This window comes from Myodes glareolus, chromosome 21 (genome assembly GCF_982192425.1).
Source record: "Myodes glareolus chromosome 21, mMyoGla1.1, whole genome shotgun sequence".
Lineage (NCBI taxonomy): Eukaryota > Metazoa > Chordata > Mammalia > Rodentia > Cricetidae > Myodes > Myodes glareolus.
In genome coordinates this window covers 41,185,189-41,208,157 of record NC_142046.1, presented here as the reverse complement: position 1 = coordinate 41,208,157, position 22,969 = coordinate 41,185,189, and the positions used below count along the sequence as shown (strand labels likewise).

General features: G+C 41.8%; 1 protein-coding gene and 1 non-coding gene across 21 annotated transcripts in view; one reads left to right on the top strand and one right to left on the bottom strand.

Annotated features, from left to right (window-relative positions):
- Positions 1–22,969, bottom strand: part of Pkp4 (plakophilin 4) — a 208,356-nt gene that overhangs the window by 88,943 nt on the left and 96,444 nt on the right. For 19 of the 20 annotated variants that reach the window (XM_085681086.2, XM_085681090.2, XM_085681098.2 and 16 more), the window contains one exon: positions 714–826. The exons of the other annotated variant lie outside the window; for it this stretch is intronic. In XM_085681086.2, the coding sequence (XP_085537212.1) occupies positions 714–826 (113 nt within the window). The remainder of the gene's footprint in view (positions 1–713; positions 827–22,969) is intronic. 20 annotated transcript variants of the gene reach the window in all.
- Positions 13,074–13,176, top strand: LOC125395130 (U6 spliceosomal RNA). The gene has a single exon (XR_007230457.1). It is a non-coding gene; the product is annotated as a U6 spliceosomal RNA (small nuclear RNA).

Genomic DNA, 22,969 nt, shown 5'->3' with positions numbered 1-22,969 from the left:
ATAAATAATGCATGCTTCTAGTAATCCTTAACTTTTAAGAAATAGATCTACAGATAAGCAGGGATTGATGCATGGAGTATATGGTAGTAATTTACCCAATAGTGATCTTTTTAAAGAGTAGAAGAGGCTATTTAAATAGAAAAAAATTGTGATTAAATATTATTTTCAATTAAATGCTGTTTGTAATTACTATATTCAACCTTAAAAAATGATCATTTTGTACTTACCATATCAAACACTTTGGATTATTTCAGTGTAATTGTTGTATAAAGCTGTTTCACAGATTTCAGAAAAATTGAAAGTAAACTGAAAACATTTCTAAAGGCCAACTAATCCATTCCACTTAGAAATGTGTATTAGCTTTAAAAGTCCGTGCCATGTTGCTGAAGCACCAGCCAACTCTACTCAACAGCTAGTCACTAACTGTGACCTGTCCATCAACAGCATGCATGCAAGATATCACATTTCTGAAGGCAGCAGTCCTCCTTTGCTGCACGGGCTTACCAGAGCTGTATCAGACACTTCAGCACAGGACTGAAGGACAATCAATACTGTCAGCAGCTTTTCACAAGGAAAATGAACAGGCATTTCTGGTGTCCGATTCGGAATGGAAGTTAACAGGAACAGCATTCTACAGGATCGGCCGCTGCAGCCCTGCTAACCTACCGAGACATGTAATTTGGGGCATAAAGATAGAGCCACTGGCCCTGTACCTGGTGCTGGCGATGCTTGGCGATTCTGCTCCAAGCCTACATCTTTCTAGCTGACTGGCAACAATCTGCCTTTCCACTTCCAGTTCTCGGGTGAGTCGCTGGAACTGAAGCTCCTGTGAGTCAAGGAGATAAAAGGTAGATAAGGCGACCAGGTTTGCTGCTCAGGAAGACAGAATTCATGTTTGTCACGGGAAACACAGGAACATACTCATCACATAAAGCTACAGCCAGGCATGTGCCACTCGGGTCCTGAAGGCTACGCGCAATTACTGTAGACACGTGGGTCTCTTGGTTGCTTACGAGCCCTTTGTTTTCAATTCTAGTAAGGTTTTAATCATTACTTTTGCAGAGTGTTACATTAAACATATATGCAGACCCTTATCTGATGTTTACATGTAAACATAGCAAACATCTGGAGCTCCTCCTCCTCAATAGCTAATTTTTATATCTCCCCTGCTATACGGCATATCAGGATCGCACTAAAACCACACAGAGATCTCCATGATGGAAATCACAGTACCATGCTTGATACAGTCAATGCACTATGGAGATACACGAATGCCACAGTGAGTGTCTGGCTGGACTTACTCTATAATATAGACAAAAGAGTTTGCTCTATTCACAATGTATCTATGTTGCTACCCTGCAGAACACAAATAAAAAGAATATTTTGGACTGTGGACTCTGAGCTTGTTTTGAAATATGGGAACGATGTCTAGAGAAATATTCTTTATGCTGTATCAGAAAAGCAAACCAATTTTATGATTAAGTGGGTATACTTAATTTATGCTTCTCTTTGTTAGCTTGACTGGACTTGATAAACAGAGAGCACATCATGCTTATGAAGCACCAAAAGATCAAAGCAGACACATTACTTACTAAAACTTCAAGTTAGAATTGACATCTGCAAAAATACACCAAGGTCTTGTGCACCATAACACCTTCCTACATATCTATCCAAATGCAATTACTTTAATTTGACAATGACTTACAGCTCAACATAGCAGGCACGTGAACACGAAAGAAATAGTTATGACTATGTTAATATTTGTTTGTCAGAACATTTAATTCTCTGCAGCGACTACTTGACAGCACTGGTTTTTGTAAATTCCATGGACTATTCTTAAAATGGTTATATGTATTTTTATTTTTTAGCCTTTTTTATAAAATCTTGGATATAAAAAAAAAAACGCACACCAAAATTAGCCAGATCTAAAGTCTATATACAACTCACTGAGCTTCCACAGTAGGAAGAGGAATTTAGCACGGAAGCTGGAGCTTCTCATTCACATTTTCTAGTCAGTACTGAATATATTTATGCACTTATCCACCACTAAAAAAAATGACAGAATTAGAACGAGAAAAACAATTGCGTTTAATATTCTTTCATAAATTGTATCTATTACCTGCTTTCAGTTATTCCACATCCATCCCCATAGTTAACTTCTTATATTTTCTCTATTCATGTGTATTATACCTGTACCCACATGTACATGCATTTACATATATACATAGATTCTTGTCTAGATTCTGCATGAGAGAGAACATGACAGATTTTTCTTTCTGCAACTGTGTGACCTTTTTTAATTTTATTGATTCTAAGTTCATTCATTTTCCTGCAAATTTTAATTTTTCTTTAGAGCATGGTATTTATAGATGTGTGTACATATATTATATATATATATGTATATAATTTCATTATCCATTCACCTGTTGATGGACTAAGCTGTCCAATTCTTTGTTATTGGGACTAAAACATCAGTGAACAAGGGTACAAATATCTCTATGGTGGAGTAGGGAATTCTCTGGGTAGATGCCCAGCCGGGACACATCGTAGTTCTACTTCTAGATTGTGTGTGTGTGTGTGTACACATGCACACACGCACGCATGTGTGTATGCATGCACAAGAGCACACATGGAGGTGGATCAGGAGACAGAGTGTCACTATCTCTTTAGGTAGCCTGGCCTGGCCTGTCACTCTGAGATTCTACTCCTGTCTTAGCCTCCCAAGTGTTGGGATTAAATGCAATTGCCACTATAACCAGTTAAAATTAAGCACTAAAAATATATATCTAACCAAAGATGTGAAAGACCTCTTGAAACGACAGAAGATACTAAACAACAAAAAAAATTTCCATGTTTCTAGGTATAGAAAATTAACATTATGAAAAATAATTTATAGAATTAACACAATACCATTAAAAATTTCCATGTCATATTTCAAAGGTTCATAAAAAATAATAAAAGAATTTATATAGAACCACAAATGATCACAAATAGCCAAAGCAATTCTAAGGAATAAGAATAATACTGGTGATATCACAATATACACCCTCAAATTATACTAATAGAGAGTTACAATGATGAAAATATCCTGGTACTGGCATAAAGTAAATGGATAGAGCAATGGAATAGAACAGAAGAACGGAAACTAAAACAGCAAAACTATGGACATGTAATTTTTGACAACGGAGTTAAAAAATAGACTTTGGGAAGGAGGGCTATAGGCCTAGCTAACAAACGGTGCTGGCAAAACTGGCTTTCTCCCAACAGAAGAATGAAGGTAGATTCTCATCTTTCTCACCTGTACAACAATCAGCCCAAAAGGGATCAAAGATCCAAATTTAAACCCTGAAACACAGAAACTTGCCAAGAACGTTTTAAACAGAACACCCACAGCTCAGGAACCAAGCCCAAGTATCAACAGATGGGCCCGAGGAAAATAATAGTTCCTGCGCAGAAAAGGAACCAGTCTTAGAATAGTTTTAGAGAAGCGATCCTCAACTGCTCATCACTTTCTGACCCTGAGATCCCTTCCCAGTGAACTCGGTGGTGCAGGCTCGCTGGATAAGGGGTAGATGAACAGCAGCTGGCGAACAGTGCTGTGACCATGATGATGATGGGGAGCGGGGCAGCGAAGACCAGACGGGCCCATGCCAGGCTGCTCTGTACCAGCTTAAGGTGCTCACCTTTGGAACGTTTTGAGGTGTGTGTGTGTGTGTGTGTGTGTGTGTGTGTGTGTGTGTGTGTGTGTGTGTATGTGTGTGATCTATTCTTTTACATATGTTGCTTAGCTGTTACGCCTCTCTCCACAACACTGGCTACTTGTATCAAGTTAGTCCACAAAGGGAGCACTCCCAGATCCCCAAGTTTCTCTAACATTGCTCATACCTGCTCTCAATGACAAATAGGGAGTGGGGCTTGGCATGCTTTTCCACTTGGGGCCATCCAAGTTTCTCCACTGGAGCAAGACTTCAAATAAGAACACAGTTATTAAAAAATAAGTTCCTTTTATAGAAGGAAAAATTCTATCATGGTAGATCTTTAAATAGTGTCTGTGGCATCTCCTCTGACCTCTGAAACCACCTTTCAAGAGACTGTAGAGCAAATCTCTCATTGGAGTTAGGGACAAGACATAGTTTCTCACGCACAGTCAGAGCAAGTGATTTTTGCCCTGGCCTAAGACATACTCCAGGCAGCCAGCAACTCATGTGTTCACTTCACCTCACACTGGCTCCAGGAAATAGGAGTCTCCTCTTATCCCTTACCTACGCCTACTGGCAGCATTTCCTGAATCAGGCCTCAAGGTCAAGTTCCTCACACAGACCCCACCCCACAGCAAGTTTGTGCTGCTTTATCTGATCAAATCTGTGGGGAAGTTTGCAAACTGTTCTGGAAGCTGACACTCAAGCTTCCCTCTCCAGTCACTGTCCTAAGTGTGAAACTCATTAACAAACACTAACTAAACTCCTTTTCTGCTTACTCAGGAGATGGAACATTCTATGTGTCACTAGGAGCACTAAGGCACCTCAGAAACAGCCACAGGCCTGCAGTGCTTGGGAGGCCTAGGAATCCATGCCGAACTCCCTGGAGTCAATGTAACACCCTAAAGAATAGAACAAAGTCTGTATTATACCTCTACTAGGCAGGCCCAGAGTCCACACAATTGAACATTACCCACTCATTTATCAAAATCATTCTGCTTATGGCTCCACACTTCTCATTAGCAGGACATCATCACAGTGCCGAAGGCGGAGGACCAGGAAGCTGGAAAGCATGGCTAGGCAACTGTTATCTACTGGACATTTTCAGATAAAATATATGTTCGTTAAATATTATTTCTACAGAATACAAGCCAATCACCATATGTAACTGGGACCCAGAAGGATGAGCGGGTTATCAGTATTTGATAATTCTGTCCCTATTGCCTACCTTGACTGACTGATGAGGGAGGTAGCATTATGTAGTCATACAAAAAACACATCCAATGATTTCTAAAATAACACTCATTAAGATAACTAAATAGAGATATCATTTGTATATGTTATGCTCTAAACATAAAAATGTGACTGGTCCTTAATCAGTATTCAGAGCTGGGCATCTAAATTAAGGGGAAGGAGTAGTGAGGAGATAAAAATGAAAAGAATTTGTGGAGATAACATATGACTATATTCAAAGTCCAGCCAATAAAGCCACAGCCTCAGGAAGAAAATGAAGGTACCAACAACATGCTGTAAAAGATAATCTGTGCATGCAGTCCAAGGCTCCATCTTAACTTCAGTGCAGTCATAAATGCATAGATAAAGACCGAGGGAGCATCAGGGCAACAGAAATCACGCTGCATTTCATAATGACGGTGGACAGGCCTGCCCAGTCCAGGGAGAAGGGGTTCACTGCCCTAGCTTGCTTACTACCAAGACCCCAAGAACCCCTTGCTTGCAGGCATACTCTTTGGCCACGCCTCCTAAAGAGTCCTGGAAAGGCTGGGTCCAGTGATGCTTCTTCCTTCAGGGCATGGCTAAGGCGCTGTCTTCTGCACTGAGGTTTACCCTTCCTGCCTGTTTCTGCTGCTCCTTCCCTCTGTACAGGCACTCAGCTATGACAAATCTCTGCACACAAAACACTCCACGGGCCCCACCTTGGCCTGTCTCATGTTGGCTCCTTTTTCAGTGACAGAAGTTTCTTTCACCCAGTTTCTGAATATTGTGAGATACTTCGGTTACATAGGAAAAGTGCAGATAAGAAAGCAATCAACTCTGTGAAAGTGAGGAACAGGTCAGGTAAAACAGCCTTGCTGTTCTTCTAGGACCTGCTTCAGCTGCCTTAAGAGCCTGTAAATCGGTATCTTATGTTAAAGTGCAATCATAGCCCCAGGTTTTCTTCTCCTGGCTTCCACTCTTCTCTCTTCTGGAGCTGATGTAAATTATTCTCATGAATATTTATGTTACTGAGTCTACATATTTATATTTACGTAAATAGCATACTGTACACTTCCTTTGCGGGTCAATGTTAACATAGTAAGATTCTGAGCTATCAGTATAAGTATGGGCAGTTCTTGCTCATTAATTTTCAGTGATCAATAATACCGCACTTTATGATAACACCACACGTATTTATGTTCTCATCATGATGGACCCATGAGTTGTTCCTAATCGCTTATGCAATTATAAGCATTCTGTAAAACAAACATTCTTGATTAAACCTTGCGCATACAAGCCAGGCTTCTTCAGAGCGGATACTAAAGGGTTATTTCTACTTAAAGGGATACACATCGTTGATTTTATTTCCTTTTTAAAAAAACAATCTTATCACAGAAGATTTCTTTTATTATTTATTTTTATGCTATGTGCATTAGTGTTTTGTCTGCATTTATGTCTGTGTCAGGGTATTGGATCTCCTGGAACTGGAGTTAGCGACAGCTGTGAGCTGCTACGTGGGTGCTGGGATTTGAATCTGGGTCCTTTGGAAGAGCAGACAGTGCTCTTCGCTGCTGAGCCATCTCTTCAGCCCCTAATTTTATTTCCTAATGGCTGTTGGATTATCTATCAAAGTAGCTGAACTTCCACCTCAGCTGGCCATCAGTGAGTCCCAACCCCGCAGTCACTGCACTGGATCTGGTCTCCCTCCCTCCTTTTTGGGAGTCTACCTGGCTTATGCTTCAGTTTGTTAGTTCCTCAATAACCAACATTTACTTCCTGGGTGGGTGTACTGGCTATTAAGGTTTTAGAATTTCAACATCAAACTCTCAGGGGAAAAAATTTTCCTTACTGCTACCACAGCCCCACTTGTCTTCAACAGGAAACACCGCCCTGTGGTAAAGCTGGAAGTCTATAGGCCTTTCGCACTTGACCAGGATTCTTTGCTCTGAGCAGCCCTCATATGCAGGCCGCAGGCCACAACAAGCTCCTGACTTCAGGTGTCCATCCATCATGGTGGGGAGGAGCAAGGCAGGATGGCAGCCAGAAAGCAGAGGAAAGGGACAGAGAGGAGTCAGGGCCGAGACACCAGCAAGGACACCAGTGACCTATTTCCTGCTGTTAGGGTCCACCTGGAGCTTCCAGAACCTCTCAAAACAGCAGCACCAGCAGGGGCACCAAGCCCTCAGTGTAGGAACACATGGTGACATCTCACATTCAAGCCACAGCACCCAGCCCTCTGCAGGGAGAACATCAGTCTGACTGCTGGGCTGAGGACTCCCCATTCCAGGCTCAGCGTCTGTGATCTACCCTTCCTGTCTAGTTCAGCTCAACAGTGCAGTGTAAAGGCTTCATTCTGTCTATTTGTTCCATTCAGGTGAAATACTGAGCCACATATTTGGTCTATAGTTAAGGCTTTCTTCTTTATTTTTCTGAGCCATAGCCATGAAGAATTCCTTAGTATTAAATCATCAGTGCCTTGTTTAGGCTTTAGTTCATACACTGGGTTTGTCCCAAAGAAAATATTTTTTTATTTTTGAGATTTCTAGTTTCCTCCCCCACTTAAATGTATCCATCTGTTTGTGCAAGTTCATGTAGCCTGAAATCTCTCTTCTCCTGTCCCCCTTCCTCCTTAGGTTTACACCTTTGCTTAAACTCCCAGGCTTGAGTTCTCTCTCTTCCTACTGAAAATGATTTCCGTATTTCTTTAAAACAGCAGCACCAGGAATTCTGTGCATTTGTGTCCGAGGCTACTGTGCGTTGCTCTGGCTTTCAGAGGCATCCAGGATTAGATGCCTCCACTCCCACCTCCCTTGATAAGCAGAAATAGCTGCACTCGGCTCTCAGCTTCAAAGGCTGGCGTTGGTCCTGAAATCGGGGCACACTTCACCTCCTGGGGTGCCCACTCTCTCGCCCTCATTATATTCTCTCTGATGGCCGTAGTGCCACATGTCCTGAGCCTTTCCAACTGTGCCCCGTGGAAGCTCCACTCTGCTTTACAAACCTCCTTTCCCAGAATATTCCCCACCTCTGGGTTACTAAGAATACCCACCAGGCTTTAACGGCAATGTAGTTCTTCCCTAAAAATACTTCTTTTCCTACAACTCTCTCTGGTACAGACTCTGCACTCCTCCACACCCGACACTGAGGTGCCTTCCAGAAGGGAGGGTGTTCTCTTGGCTCCTCACAGGCTCTACTTATTAGCATAGAGTGTTCATAGTATTTCTCACCACCAGCATGTTATATAACCGTCCAGTCATCAGACCTGGAAACTGTACACCCTCTTACACTCTTCTTTTCCCTACTGGAGCAGGCCAGGAATTCGCCACGTGTGTGTCAAGGATCACTGTGCTTCCAGGCAAAAGCCATGCGGCCTCACCTGCTCACCGGTGTGTGCTTGCTCCTGGCTGCCTGCTTCATCACCGTAGGAGAAGCTATCGCGGTTTCTATGGCGGTGGTGCCGACAGTGAAGAAAGAGCAGCCGGCCCTTCTGTGCAGCCCGTGAAGTGTTGCCGACGCCGGTTTCTATCTGCAGTCACTGCTGTGCTCTTCCAGGCTTAGTGGAGAGAGTGGCCCCCGCTGTCCAATGCTTCCCTCTCCTGCCACCCCCTACCCCTTTAAGATCTTGCTCGTCTGTGTGTTCTTTCATATTTCCTCTCATTTAATACTGAGGTTGTTCTCATCTGAAGACACAGCACCGTGACCCCAAGCTTGTCAATCTATTTCCTTCTCCTGTGACCTATACTAGCCTTTCACTAATGATGCTTTACACTGTCTCCTTTTAACAATACAATACCATCCAAGGCACTGAAGTCATTAACACCCCGGGTCCTAATTAGGCTTCTAAGATTCAAGGCACTAGGCAAGATAGATATGCCCCATTCTGATGATATATTACATGAAGATACCTCTATCTTTCCTATATTCAAAAGATGAGTGAATTGAAGTCATTACCGTTTTAGATGTTGAGGTCGGCACAGAGAAGTTTTTAAACTGAACTTGTGATACTTCTCACCAGCAGGCAGACAATCCCTGAGTGGACCTCAAGTACTGCCCTACCAAAAACCACTAAGAAATTCTGCAAAATCTAAACATTATTTTCTAATCTAAGTTACACTAAACCAAAACAACCATATTTACAAAGGGTCCTTGGATTTCTCAGCCTCAAGATCTTAGCTAGTACCATAGTGGTGATTCAGTGTCCAGATCATCTATCACAATTTAATGTCTGTGTAGCAGTCTCCCAATAATGCATAATTACAGATAATAAGTAGGAACATAAAACCCATCTCCCATGTACTAACTAGTTCCCTCTGAATAACAACAACAACAATAGTAATAAAAAGACATGAAAAACTAAAACTGTCTTACTCAAACGAAAACCACCAGTTTCCCCAAGGATATTAATAGATCCTCCCCTGGGAGTGAGGTGTGGGCACCTACATGAAGCAATTCATGGTTTCTGATACTTACAACTCAAGGCTCTTCCTTATTTGTTCCACACTCCCGAGACATGACACTCCTGTAAACGCCTACCACCCTGTCTTCTTCCCACAGTGCAGTTCTGACCAGGGCATCTGTCCAATTCACCAATTCAAGAGTGAACTGAACATTTCATTCATCATTTTATGTAGTATGTAAAATAAATTGCAAAATTTCTGAATTTATTTATAAATATTTTATATAAAGGCCTGGATGACATCTTATAGACAATCCTTTTTGAAGTCCTTAAAGCATTTGAAACACATCTCTTTAAAAGGCATCAAAGACATCTGGACAAGACAATTTGTATAAAACTATGTTCTGCTTTTATCTGAAGTCACAGAAAAACACAGACAGAGGTGGGCTGGAACTTAGTTACACAACCCTTCATCGACTCTTGACAAATCAGCTGTTAGGGCTCTCACAGAGATATGGTTTTGTGAACTTAATATTGAGCACATAGTTTCAGAGGTATTATGCATTGTCCCCAATTTCAGAGGCACAGTTCATTGTCCCCTCTTCTGCCCACCGCAATTATCTTTCTTTAACCATCCAATCTCTTCATCTCTCAAGCCAGCCCAATATCCTTTGTAAATAAATTTTGAAAAGTGGTTTGACAGCCTAGGGGGTATTGTCAAGTGCTGAAGTAGCAATGCCTTCTCATCTTCAATTGGTTTTCCTCTTAAGATGGCACATATGTATTATATAGGAAGTGCGTGTATATGCCAAACAATCAGTAATTCTTCTTAAGTCTTTCACTATTTGAGGTTTTCCCAGCACGGTTAAAATTCTTCACAATTGCAGAGTCCTGCTGTCAAACACTGAGGCGACAGGACATGAGGACCGTGAGAACCAGGAGTCAGTGCTACTGACAAATGAGAACGCTCTCTTCCGATAATACGGCAGTAATGTGGTAGAGCAGACGTTTAAAGCATCATGTTGTTTTCTTCAAAATGTAGTACCTTTGCTATTGAGCTATTTCTTTGAAATTTCATATTAAGCAATTATGAACAACAACAAACATCAACAGTAACTTCGACTGACGTCCCCCTAAGTACGGATTTTAAAACTACTAAGACACATGGTGCACCAGGCATGGTGCACACCTTTAATTCTGGCACTTGGGATGCAGAGGCAGGAGGATTGCTGTGAATTTGAGGTCAGCCAGAGTTACATGGTGAGACCCTGTCTCAAAAAGCAAACACACACACAAAGACAAAAGATACATGATACATGTCCGCTAATGTAAGACGGTTATCTGAGAGTGAACTGACTGTGTGGTCCAGGGTCATTATTGTTGAAATGAAAAACTACATAGAAAAAAAAAATGCCTGACCTCCCATTTTCTTCTACAGAGAGTATTTACTGTATACACAGCCAAAAATATAAAAATAGTACAAGAGGTCTAAATTTCACCTTCCTTTATGAAATCTAACAAATACTACAAAATATGAGGCTAGATTTGTACCTGAAATCTAGCGATTTGGTTAGCGATGAAAAATTAATAGGAAAAGAAATACGATCTATCTTAGCTGTGTCTCCTTAGAGCCACGCTAGAGCTGCTTTTGTGGTGTTCCTCCTGCTCCAACGGAATGTGCACAGGTCAGTTCTGCTCTAGCCTTAAAGACCTTTGTAGAGACTCGTTATCTGGTTCAAGCGATTAAAGAAATGTTTCATTTTGTTTTTTCTCAATTTCGTAAATGTTTCATTTTATTCATGTAACTTCATTAAGAGTATTATTCATTTCTAAACTTTTATAATTTACCTTGGCTTCTTCAGGACTGTGATTAAGAAAGACCAACAATCTGCCCACAGCTATAAAGACAAAGTTAACCTTCAAGGACCATTGGAGCGACAGGAGAGCCAGGCCATATCTGGTGATGGCTGAAGCCCAGGTGCCCATTTCAGCCTTTTTCCTAAACACACTTTCTCCCCTGACACTCACTCCTCGCTGCTGGTTAGCTACAGAAAAAAGTCATTTTAACATTTCACGGCCCTTAAAGAACATCTGTATGTTCCTCATTTATCTGATAAAGTAGTTTGAGCAGCAGCCAAGGATGTACTCACAGCAGAACATTCCCTAACCCTGAGTTTGACTTACTGTAATCCTCGCCCACAAATAAACATTTCTTTTTTAAATTTGTGTTAAAGTCTACATGGCTAGCAGTGTGGTGGTGGGGGGGACTTCTTAGATGTTGCAAATTTGACAAGATGCTGTTTTTGTTAATTTTTAGATAAAATTACTTGCCTGAATCACTAAATTAGCATACTGGATACTTTTTTCCCCTTGTAAATAATATATGATCACTTGTGAAGACATTTATTTGCTTATGTTTGACACAGATGTAATCTGCAGTCATGAGTATATTTCCTTTTACCACAACATTAAAAATAATGCTGGATGCTACGGAATGAGTGCTGGCTGTAGGCCAGGCACTCTGCACATATGTTACTATAATTTTTACTCATGTGTGCAGGCCACATCACAGGTCAAGGTCATAGGACTCGGAGGGTTGGTTTTCTACTTCCACCTTGTTGAGATTTTCTTTCTATTTCTGGCATGCTGCATACTTCAGACCAGCTGACTTAACAAGCCTGCGGCAGAGGCCCCTGTCTCCACGTCCCATCTCAGCTCGGGATACTGGGATTATGAACACATGTACCTCATGTGGATTCGTATACTTCAGTTCTGGGGACTGAACTAATAGCATCATTTGAGCCATCTCTCTGACCCTCTTTTTTTTTTTTCTTTTGAAGTTCTTAAAAAACATCAGCTAGTTTTGAGTGGAGCAGCTGTGGGGCAGAAGCGGCACGCTGAACAACCTGCTGAAGGTGACTGGGTTATGACGTGAGGAGGTGGAGCGGGAACTCTACAGTCTTGCTCTTTCCGTTACAGAAAGCCGAACATTTGAGTTTCTTTTTCTGCTTTGTATGGTTATATTTAGAACTGTAATTAACTTTATTACTTCAAAACCGTCTTCACAAATCAAATGAAGTCCTAGAACTTAATAAGAAGTAAAGCGCCAGATGCCAAGTACACATGGGAACTTCCTGATGCCAAGGCAACTGCACAGTGGGAAAAGACTGAGAGCACAGCTACTTCAGTGCCTTGGTGTATACACACATACATGAGCATGGCAAGTGTACACCGGAAAAAAACATATCCATAAAAAGATGATCTAGAACATTTTTATAAACTTCTTAAAATAAGAAACCTCAAGACTGTAAGGGAAACAGCTCTCCCACACCTAGCAGAACATACATCTATGGTCAAAGAAAGACCATAGATGCAGGGAGCACTCTAGTTAGCAGGGAGCACTCGGTCAGCACAGCAGGCGTGGCTTGGGCTCCACATCCAGTACCACAAGTTCAAGGAAGAGAGACAGAGGCAGAGGGGGATATGGGGGCAGTGAGCAAGAGCAAACCAGGGGAGCAGGTACAACAGACCAGTAACCTAAAATAAAATGTGAATGTTAAATAAAATATTGGGAAAACGGATTCATTAGCAAGAAGAAATAAAATAACAACTTGATAGCATTTTTCACATCACTGGCAAATATTTTAATGTACGGTGACATCCAGGGACCTGGGGACCGGCACAAGCAGATAGTGAAGTTTGCTATAAATCTTTGGGAAATCAATCTGATAGTAACTGCTAAAACAAAAAGATAAACATTTCTTGTGCTCGCTTCAGCAGCACATATACTAAAATTGGATACAGAGAAGATTAGCATGGCCCCTGCGCAAGGATGACACGCAAATCCGTGAAGTGTTCCATATTTTTACAAAATTGGGAGCATGGGGGTGGGAGCAGAAGGAAGGAGAGAAGGGGAGGGTTGAGAAAAACTTGAGGAAATGGGATAGTCAAGATAGAGGAAGGACAGATATGAGAGCAAGGAAAGAGACATGATTGAGGGAGCCATTATACCTGGCTCTAGAAAAATTCCCAGGCATCCACAAGGATAACCCCAGCTAAGACCCTAAGCAATAAAGGAGAGGGTGCCTTAACTGGCCTTGCCCTGTAGTCAGACTGATGATTATCTTAAATATCACCATAGAACCTTTGTCCAACAACAGATGGAAACAGAGGCAGAGAACCACATCAGAGCACTGGACTGAGCTCCCAAGGTCCCGTTGAAGAGTGGAAGGAGTGAGATTATGAGCAAGGAGATCAAGACCATGAGGGGTTCACCCACTGAGACAGTTTGCCTGAGCTAATGGGAGCTCACCAACTCTAAGTGGACTGGGAGTGAACGAGCATGGGATCAATCTAGTCCCCCTGAATGTGGCTGACAGTTGGGGCAGACTGAGGGGCCACTGACAGCAGCACTGGGATTTGTCTCTACTGCATATACTGGCTTTTTAAGATCCTAATCTCTTGCTCAACCTAGATGTAGTAGGGAGGGTCTCGGACTTGCCACAGGGCAGCGTGACTTGTTCTCTCTTAGGATTGGGGGGGGAAGAGAGAGGGTATGGGGATGGAATGGGAGGAGGGGAGGGAGTGGGAATTTGGATTAGTATTTTTTAAAGTAATGAAATAATAATAAAAAATATACACAGTTCTCGTGACTCCACAATTGCATTTTTCAATGTCTGGTCTATGGAGGTAGAAACAATACCTACAACATCATCTCCAGCATCGCTGGCAATACTGTCTACACCAACCCACAAAGCACCATTTTAACTACAGCATCTCAGACGGTGGCACACTATATAGTCATTAGCACAGTGAATTTAATAGCTATTTCTGACCTCAGAAGGACCATGACATGTGATTTTTTAAGAGTCAAATAAAGAGCTAAAACACAACAAATAAAAGTGCCTGAAACTGGTTAGGTTTGTTGGAGCATGGAGACCATGTCAGAGGGGCCACACAGATCAGCATGGTTCCTTAGCTCAGGAGGGCGGGGCTGGGAATGGGGGGTAGGTAACATTCAGATTTCCATACTACTGCATTGGCTTCACACATCACAGAGAGTATTCGGCTCCTTTAAATTAAAATCTTATTCATAAAAATAACAAAGTGAACAAGCTAACGAGATGAAGTCATGATATTTGCATTCACTAGAACAGATCTTGTTTAAGAGGTACATCCTAATCCAGGAAAACAGTATTCTAATAGAAACAATTATCTTCGCTTTTTCAGAGCCCAGTGGGGATTCCCACAACACTCTAACAGCGTGTTTACACAACTAACAACATTTGATACCAGAACATGTTAAAATGGTAAGGTCACGGAGAGAGGTACTGCAGGCAGATGTGACAAGATGGGAACCTCAATGAGTCAACTCAACATCTAAAAATATACCCCACTATCAGCTCATCAGTTCTGCTGAGGCTCTTACATAATTCAAAAAGTACACAAAACTGGAAATAACCTAATAGCCATCAACAGAGATTGATAAAACACACTGACTAAATTAAAACCACGGAACTTCTAAAAAGTTTACATATGCTTAAATATAAAAACATTTTTCTTCATGTACATGTAGGAAACTTAGTTTGGGGGAATTTTTTAGTATTTGAAAAGATGAACTGGCTTTTGAACATCATAGTTCTTTGTTCAAAAGATGGGATCCAAGATGGTGGATAACGAGCAGGCACAGTCTGTTAGAATCTCCAGGGAATAAACCAGGGAAAGCCAGATAATAGTAATCAGGACAGGTAACTGACATCTGAAAAACTAGTCTAGCAGAGTAATAGTTAATTTTTAAAAACAGAACAATAAAAAAGTGGAGTCTGTCCGGCAGGGATTGGCAATTCCCTGGTCCAGTAAGGGAATGACTGGAGACAAGGGTAAGATGGAGAGCCTCGAACACTGAACTTCAGAGTAGCAGACAGGCTTAGAAATGGGAGGAAGGAAGGGGGAGAGAAAGGGAGGGAGGGAGGGAGGGAGGAAGGGAGGGAGGGAGGTTGGAAGAGAGGGAGAGCTCTAAGTTGTGACACTGAGGAAAGGACCTTTGACATTGGAGGGGAACATTTTAAGAGAAAAACTCCTGGCTGAGCAATTTGATGGTGCCAAATCTTCCATGATCCACATCTGGTTCACTTTACAAAGGACCACCCAGAGCATTAGAAATCCCAACCCCCGAGAGACTGCTTGTATCTACAACAGACCGGACTCCTGGGAAGGCCCCCTGATAGGAGTGGCATCTGTGTCCTGACCTTGTACAGTCCTGCTCAGGGGTGCTGCAGAAGTGAGACAGAGGAGGGACAGGGAGAAATCCGAGGTACAGCAAGCAGGAAGAGACCACATTCCCACACTATCTCCACCCAGCCCACACTGATATGCAGCAGGCCAGCTCCGCCCTTTTCTATATAGTTTTATACTCCCGTTCTGTCTCCCCCACAACCACTCCCTCCTTCACTGTTTTTGGATTTCTGGGTCTCAGCCTCCCTCTGGTCACTGACTGCACTCTTTCCCTCACTTTTCCAAACCCACCTTCAGCTAAAGTTGCCTCATCTTGTCCTGTGTCTCTTTTGTTTCCCCTGTTCATTTATTTTTTCTTTCTGATCTTTTCTATATTTTTTTCTACCTTCTCTAAGCCCAATCAGTCCCATCCACTGTTGTTCTTTCTATTCACACAGAAGCCAATCTCTCAGTAAATACTGTACTATCATGCACCCACACTTCCAAACATGATAAGAGTTTAAGGGGCGATTGGCTCTTACTATATATTTATATGGGCCTAATTTCTATAGTTACCGTATTGGAGGCACAATCCTAAATTCAGGGGATTAATAGGAAGTGAGCCCAGTGCCCAGAACATTAGTCTAACAAAACAAAACCAATTCAATTCCACTATAGCCTACTTCTTATTGAATGCTACATTCTCAATGAAAGAATGTAGGTGATTAAAAAATAACAAACCTAGGCTGCTTAGTGGTGGCACACGCCTTTAATCCCAGCACTCTGCAGCCAGAGGCAAGCGGATCTCTGTAAGTTCAAGGCTAGCCTGATCTAGAGTTCCAGGACAGTCAGGACTACACAGAGAGACTCTGTCTCAAACAAAACAAAACAAAAAAATAGAATGAATTAGATAAAATCCTAGACAATTTGAAAGAACAAGCACATTCACAGAAACAAAGGAGGACACAAACTCAGAAATGTACTCCCAAGAGAACAACTCGATGAAATAGTGACTACACCACAGAAATGTGAAGTCAAGAAGGAAATAGAACACTCCAAATAATGGAAAAGAAAACTTCAATAAATCAAACACAGAGTTCCATGGAAACACTCATCGATAAACTGGATCACAAGGAGGACAGAATATTGTGGCTTGAACATACAATAGAGAAATTTGAACACTCAAACATGACAAAGATAAAAGTTAACAAGTAGAAAAGGACACATGGATCCTTGGAATACATGAAAACACCAAATTCATGAATCATGGGTAATGGAGAACTTCACACCAAAGCATAGAAAACAGTTTTAATAGACCCAGAAGAGAAAATATTTAAGATTAGGGAAGCAGACACCCAGGAGACATTTAGAACGCCTAATAAACATGCGCAGAAGAACTTTCCCAAGTAATACTGTGGTCAAAACACTGGATATACAGAGCAAAGAAAGTATATTGAAATCTGTAAGACAGAAATGCCAAATAAGACATAGAGCCAGGCCTGTTAGAAAAACTGCTTATTTCTCAATGACTGGTTTAAATTTATTCATGTGTGTGTTGAACAAGTATATGGGAATGTGAGTGCAGGGGACAGAGATCAGAAGATGGTGTCAGATACCCTGGAGGGAGAGCCACAGACAGCTGTGAATTACCTGATGTGGGTGAGAGGGAACCCAATTCATGTCTTCAGGTAACTGGAATACTACAACACACCCAATAAAAGAAAAGAAGGGCGATTAAAAACATTATACCTAAATGTTCATGTACATATCCCAACTCAAAAACACAAGAAACATAAAACATCAAATTTAAGTCTCTGGTTAAAAACGCAAGTACTCTTAACCACTGAGCTCTCTCTCCAGCTCAACAGTACTTTAAAGCCAAAAGGGCTCGGAAAAGCAGATTTCAGACTCTGAAAAACAAATGCCACACAAGACTACTTATCCAGCAAAACTAAGTAATGAATAAGAGAAAGAAAAACTTTCCATGATAAAAATAAGCTAAAGAAATCCACACCAACTAAACCAGCTTCACTGAGGAGGTCATCCAAAGGACCCCTCTGGATGGAAGGGATACATAAATATAACTGTGAGGCTATGGAACCGAACCACACCCAGAAGCCAGTTAAGAATAGTAAAATAGGATATTGAACATGATCCCCCTCAAACAATAAAACCCCAAAGCAAACTAAACTAACCAAAGAAACAAACAAATCAACAATGATAGGAAGCAATAGCACATTCAATAACTCTGAATATTAAGCAAAAGTTACCAGCTAGCAGATTGGCTAAGGGGACGGGATTTATTTGTGTTTCACTGTCAATGACAGACGCTGTCTTCTCTAGAGAAGGGAGCACCAACTAGTTATCTAGTACCAAATGATCAGCCCTGAAAACATATGTACAAATAACATTACACAGACTGACCAGGATGTAGTCATGTATTTGGTAACATATATCTATACCCACATGTGTGTGTGTGTGTGTGTGTGTGTGTGTGTGTGTGTGTGTGTGTGTAAAAATAAAGAAAAAAGAGATCATGAATTTGAAACAAAGCAAGAGGTAGAGAGTACAGCAGAGACCTTGGAGGGAGGAAAGGGAATAGGGAAATTATATTATAATCTCAAAAAACAAAACCTAAGTTCAATACAAAATTTAAATCAAAACAACAGCGAATGTAGTCTCAGATTCCATTTCTGTTTCTTTCTCTCCCAGACTACTACTTAAATCAAACCACTATTAACTACTTTCATAAAATCTAGTAATGAAAAGTCTTACCCACCAGGATTAAGCCAGTGCTACTGATATGGCTTTCATCTAGTCATTCACTTGTTTACAGTTTAAGTGCCTTTTATGAGCCAGCAGTACAGTGAGCAGAGGAGGAGGTGCAGAAAAAGCCACGGGAGAACACAGGTGTTCTGAGCTTCATCGTGAGAGCACAGTGCAGCAGTGCACCCCAAGAAGTCCAGCTGGTGCCCCCAGAAGCAAAGTGGTCTAGGCTGGCAGGGGTCTTAAACTGAGAAGATGATTTAAGATTGTCAAAAGAGAAAGGTTAAAATATAGTCCAATTTTCGGGTGCCAAGTAAAATCAGTTCCCTGGAAAGTCAGATTATAAAAAGATGCAGGTGATGACGAGATTCCAGGGCTTGGCATCAATTTCCTGGCTGGTACAGGGCAAAGGGCAAATGCCTCACTGGGGTGGAACATTTAAAGACACACGTTAATGTGTGAAAATTTTACTAGACTTCCAATCACGGAGCCTAGCCCTAATATCCCAGGGGAAGAAAAGATAGACAGCGGAGAGCTTATTCATTCCGCACCATAGGGTAGGTCTCTGTCAGGCACTCATCATTGTCCTGAGACTGAGAAAGCAGAGGGTCACACGACTGTGATCCTGCTACAAATGTTCTTTTGATTACTTTCAACCCTAGGAAAAATGAATAGAACGTTCTTAGCCTGTGGCCTGCAAAATAACGGGTTCAGATGTGGTCTGTGGTCACAGTTTGCCAGTTCCAGGTTTTGAGTTTGAGCCTATTTATGATGTGGACACATATAAATAGAGGTGAATTAGAATTAAGAATCGAAGGGAACAACGCGGTTGGGACTCTGTCAGTTACTAATGGAGCAGTAGTGGACAAGCCACTTTAACATTTACCAGCCTGGGTTGGGTCATCTTTAAAATGGGCACAGAACACACAGAGCAGCTGGTGTAAAGCCTATAAGCAAACTGCAGAGTCAATACTGAAGATACTCTCAAAGAGTTAAGTCAAAAACTTTTTTTTTCTTTTGTAGTATTACAGATAGAACCTAGACTCTTTTAATTTTTCTCATAGCATTTGTTTATTTGAGAGTGTGTGAACGCATGGATGCAGGTGGAGAGGGGAGGATAACTTTCAAGAATTGCTTCTCTCTCTGTATCATCTTTATGGTCCTCCTAGGGATTGAACTCGGGTCAACTGAACTTGGAAATAAGCACCCTTTATCAGATGAACCGTCTTGTCAACCCAGAATCCAGGCAAGCACTCCATCATGGCGCTGCATCACCAGTCCATCAATTAAGTGTTTAAGTATCTCCCTTAAGAGGAATTTAGGGATAGATGCCAAGTACTAAGCAGAGAAGACAATGGGCAACTTGTACTATAGACAAATGTATCTACCTTCACTTGGCTCAGCACTGCACAGTTATTAGATCACTCACTTAATAACTTACTTTTCACCTTCTGACTATTTCCTGCTTCCCGTGGCTCTACTTGATCATCTTTTTTTTGTTCTTTCCTCCTAGTACTCATATAAGGAGAATCCAATTTATTCACAAAATCACAAGAAGAAAGCAATGTCTGAAGCACCACTCAAGACAAGTGACTGAGATGTGAGTGGTTGCTGCCCGGCTCTGTAAACAGTGCCCCACTTCCTAGTTAAACTACAAAACAAGCCATCTACATAAAACTAGGTGTCCTCAGGACTCCCACTCCCCCAAGTTAAAACTACAACCTACAAGGACTCTTATCTAATTGGCCGGAATTTATCACGTGGTAGGCCAGGGACAGGGATTAAATTTTGAAGTTTTTCTTTTATTGTTCAGAAAACCCAGAGTATTTATTTACTTTTTCCACTATTTTATTCTACTAAGAAATTCTTTGACTACTTTATAAAATATTGGAAAAACAACTTCTTTTGCCTGTGCTTTGTGAAATTACTCTAGGCAACAGTTTCCATGTGGGCAAGTTCTATAACCTGTGAATGAATAGGAAAAAGCTGTTGATGTTCTTAACTCTCCTCCCTCCCAGAGGCAGGAGACACTCAAAAGCAGAAGTCAGCCTGAGCTCACAGTGATCTCACGGAGTGGTTCCTGAAGGTCAGAGCAGAGGCCAGAAAGTTGGCTGGGTTCCAGTAGTACAGGTAAGACCTAACTAAGAGCCATTTCAAGAAGTGTCTGGAAACCCAGTCTTATCTGTCTTACCCACTCCCCAACTCTGCCATATAGCTGCCCTATAACTTCACTAAATGTGCTGCCCAGTTTTCAGCACTCCATATGTTAGTGCTGTAAACCAGTGGGCACTATTTACCTTGACCACCCTGCATCTCTCAGCGTGACTCTCTCCTTGACATTCTCTTTCCTATGGCTTCATGGGAGCATTTTTCTCTGGATATGCTGTTTCTCCTTTAGGATCATGTCTCTTCTCCACTCCTCACAGATGGTGGTGTTTCTAGTAGTCAGTTCATGCTACGATTTCTCCACAGGGGATTGTGTCAAGGGTAACAACACCAGCTGCCATTTCCTGAGCATATGCCGCATGTCACCTTATTCCACCTTTCACTTAGGAAGGCAGTGGCTTCTCGGTAACTGCATTTGAGGAATGGTTTTATTTATCATTAAGAGACGGCCATTCAGGGGACTGCGCTTCCCAAGATTCATCTCTGCACCTAGGTTCTTCATGCTTCTGCTGCTCTGTGGCTTCGGGCAATCACCGTGAGGGTGGAAGCTAGGGCTACCTCTTCCAGTGCGTATTTGCATTTTCAGTCAACTAGCAGGATTATAGGGCAGCCTACACTGGTGGTTCTCAACCTGTGGGTCGCGAACCTTTGGGGGTCACATACCAGATATCTTACCTAGCAGATATTTACACTGTGATTCATAACAGAAGCAAAGTTACAGCTAAAGTAGCAGCAAAATCAATTTTATGATGGGGGTCACCACAACATAAGGAGCTGTAGTGAAGGGTCGCAGCATCAGGTAGATGAGAACCACTGGCTTACACAATCTCAAGCAAATGCCTCTAGAATTTAACTTATGTAATCAGCTATCTCCACCACACCTCAGAAACTCATCACACCCCACATAGGCTAAAGACCAACTAACTCTTACCGCACACTGTTTTTGAATATAAACCTAAATTCACACTTGCACACACATCGGTGATTTATCTTCTAAAATAAGCAAATATAATAAAAACAAAGCAATTTAACAACAATGTTATGAAGACATAACTATCAAATGGCAAATAAAATATGTAATTAGGCAACTTGGGGCATTTTCTCAGACGAGGACACAAAGTTGGTCTGAACAAACACACAGCATGTTACATGTTTACTAGATTTAAGAACAGCAACATTATCTCTAGGCAGACAACTCCGGTGGTGGAAACTTTGCAGACACGCTTCTATGGACAGTACACAGAACAATTTGGATGATTTCAGGTTCATTACGCCGCTCTTTCATATAACTAAAACCATGTCTTCAACATCTCAGATGGTTTCACCTACAGAACTGAGGTAACAGAGTCCCAAGCTGCTACTTATTGGGCGCTACATACGGTACCCAGGCTCCCCCCTCTGCCTGTCGTAGGTGGTGACAGCCAATGCCCGGTGAGTGACTTCTATGTGTTAAGTTCTTATTAAGTTCCTACAACGCCCCCAGGAGGATGCATTAGTATTTCCATCCTAGAGATATAGATCATGTGTTTCTAAGGATATACATCCAAGAGAAGGCAGGACAGAAAAATAGAGCCAAGGAGGTATAATTTCAGGGTTTGTCTAATTTTTTTTTTTTACATCGTGTGTTTGTGTGTAAGCATGTGTGTGGAGGTCAGAGAACAACTTGTGGGAGTTGGTTGCCACCTCCTATCTATGTGGGGTCCAGGGAGCAAACCCAGGTCATCAGGCTTGGTGGGAGCTGCCCCTCCCCACTAAGCCATCCTGCCAGCCCCTCCAGAGCTCCTTACAGCTGTCAGTCCTACACCACAACTGGCAGAGCATATCAATAAAGTTGATTAGGTTGAAGAGGAAGATAATAATCCCTCAGAATAGCAGTTCTCAACCCGTGGGTCACAACCCCTTTGGGACTGAATGACCCTTTTACAGGGGTCATCTAAGACCATCAGAAAACAGATATTTACATTATGAATCATAACAGCAGCAAAATTACAGTTATGACATAGCAAAGAAAGTAATTTTAGAGGAACTGTATTAAAGGGTCTTCACATCAGGGAAGTTGAGAACCACTGGCTTAGAAAATAATACAAGCCAAAGTCACCCACTCAAAGTCTCACTTTTGGCTTATTTGCTCTGCAGTGATTGTCCTCTTTAACTTCATAACTGTGGTTCATATCAAAGTACAACGGTGCTGAAAAAACACCACCCAGGTTCCTACTCTCCAGGGATGCAGGTGTGGACAAAGAGAATCCAGCTAGCCGATGTGAAGAAACTGTCGTCTCTGGAATTCCCATTAGGTTAACAGTGCCTTCTAAGACACCCAGCTCACTCTGTGGTGAGGCAGTAATGCTGGCTCTGGCTCTGTAGAGCAAGCAAAATAGGAAGAGACTCATAGCTTTATGTATCTGGATTTCTCCATTCTAAAAATTCTCTGCGTTCTGTTTTTAAGCTCATTATTGCCAATGGATGTGATTGAGAAAGAAACCAAACAAGTCTCAGGTGAGACTGCACCATAGCA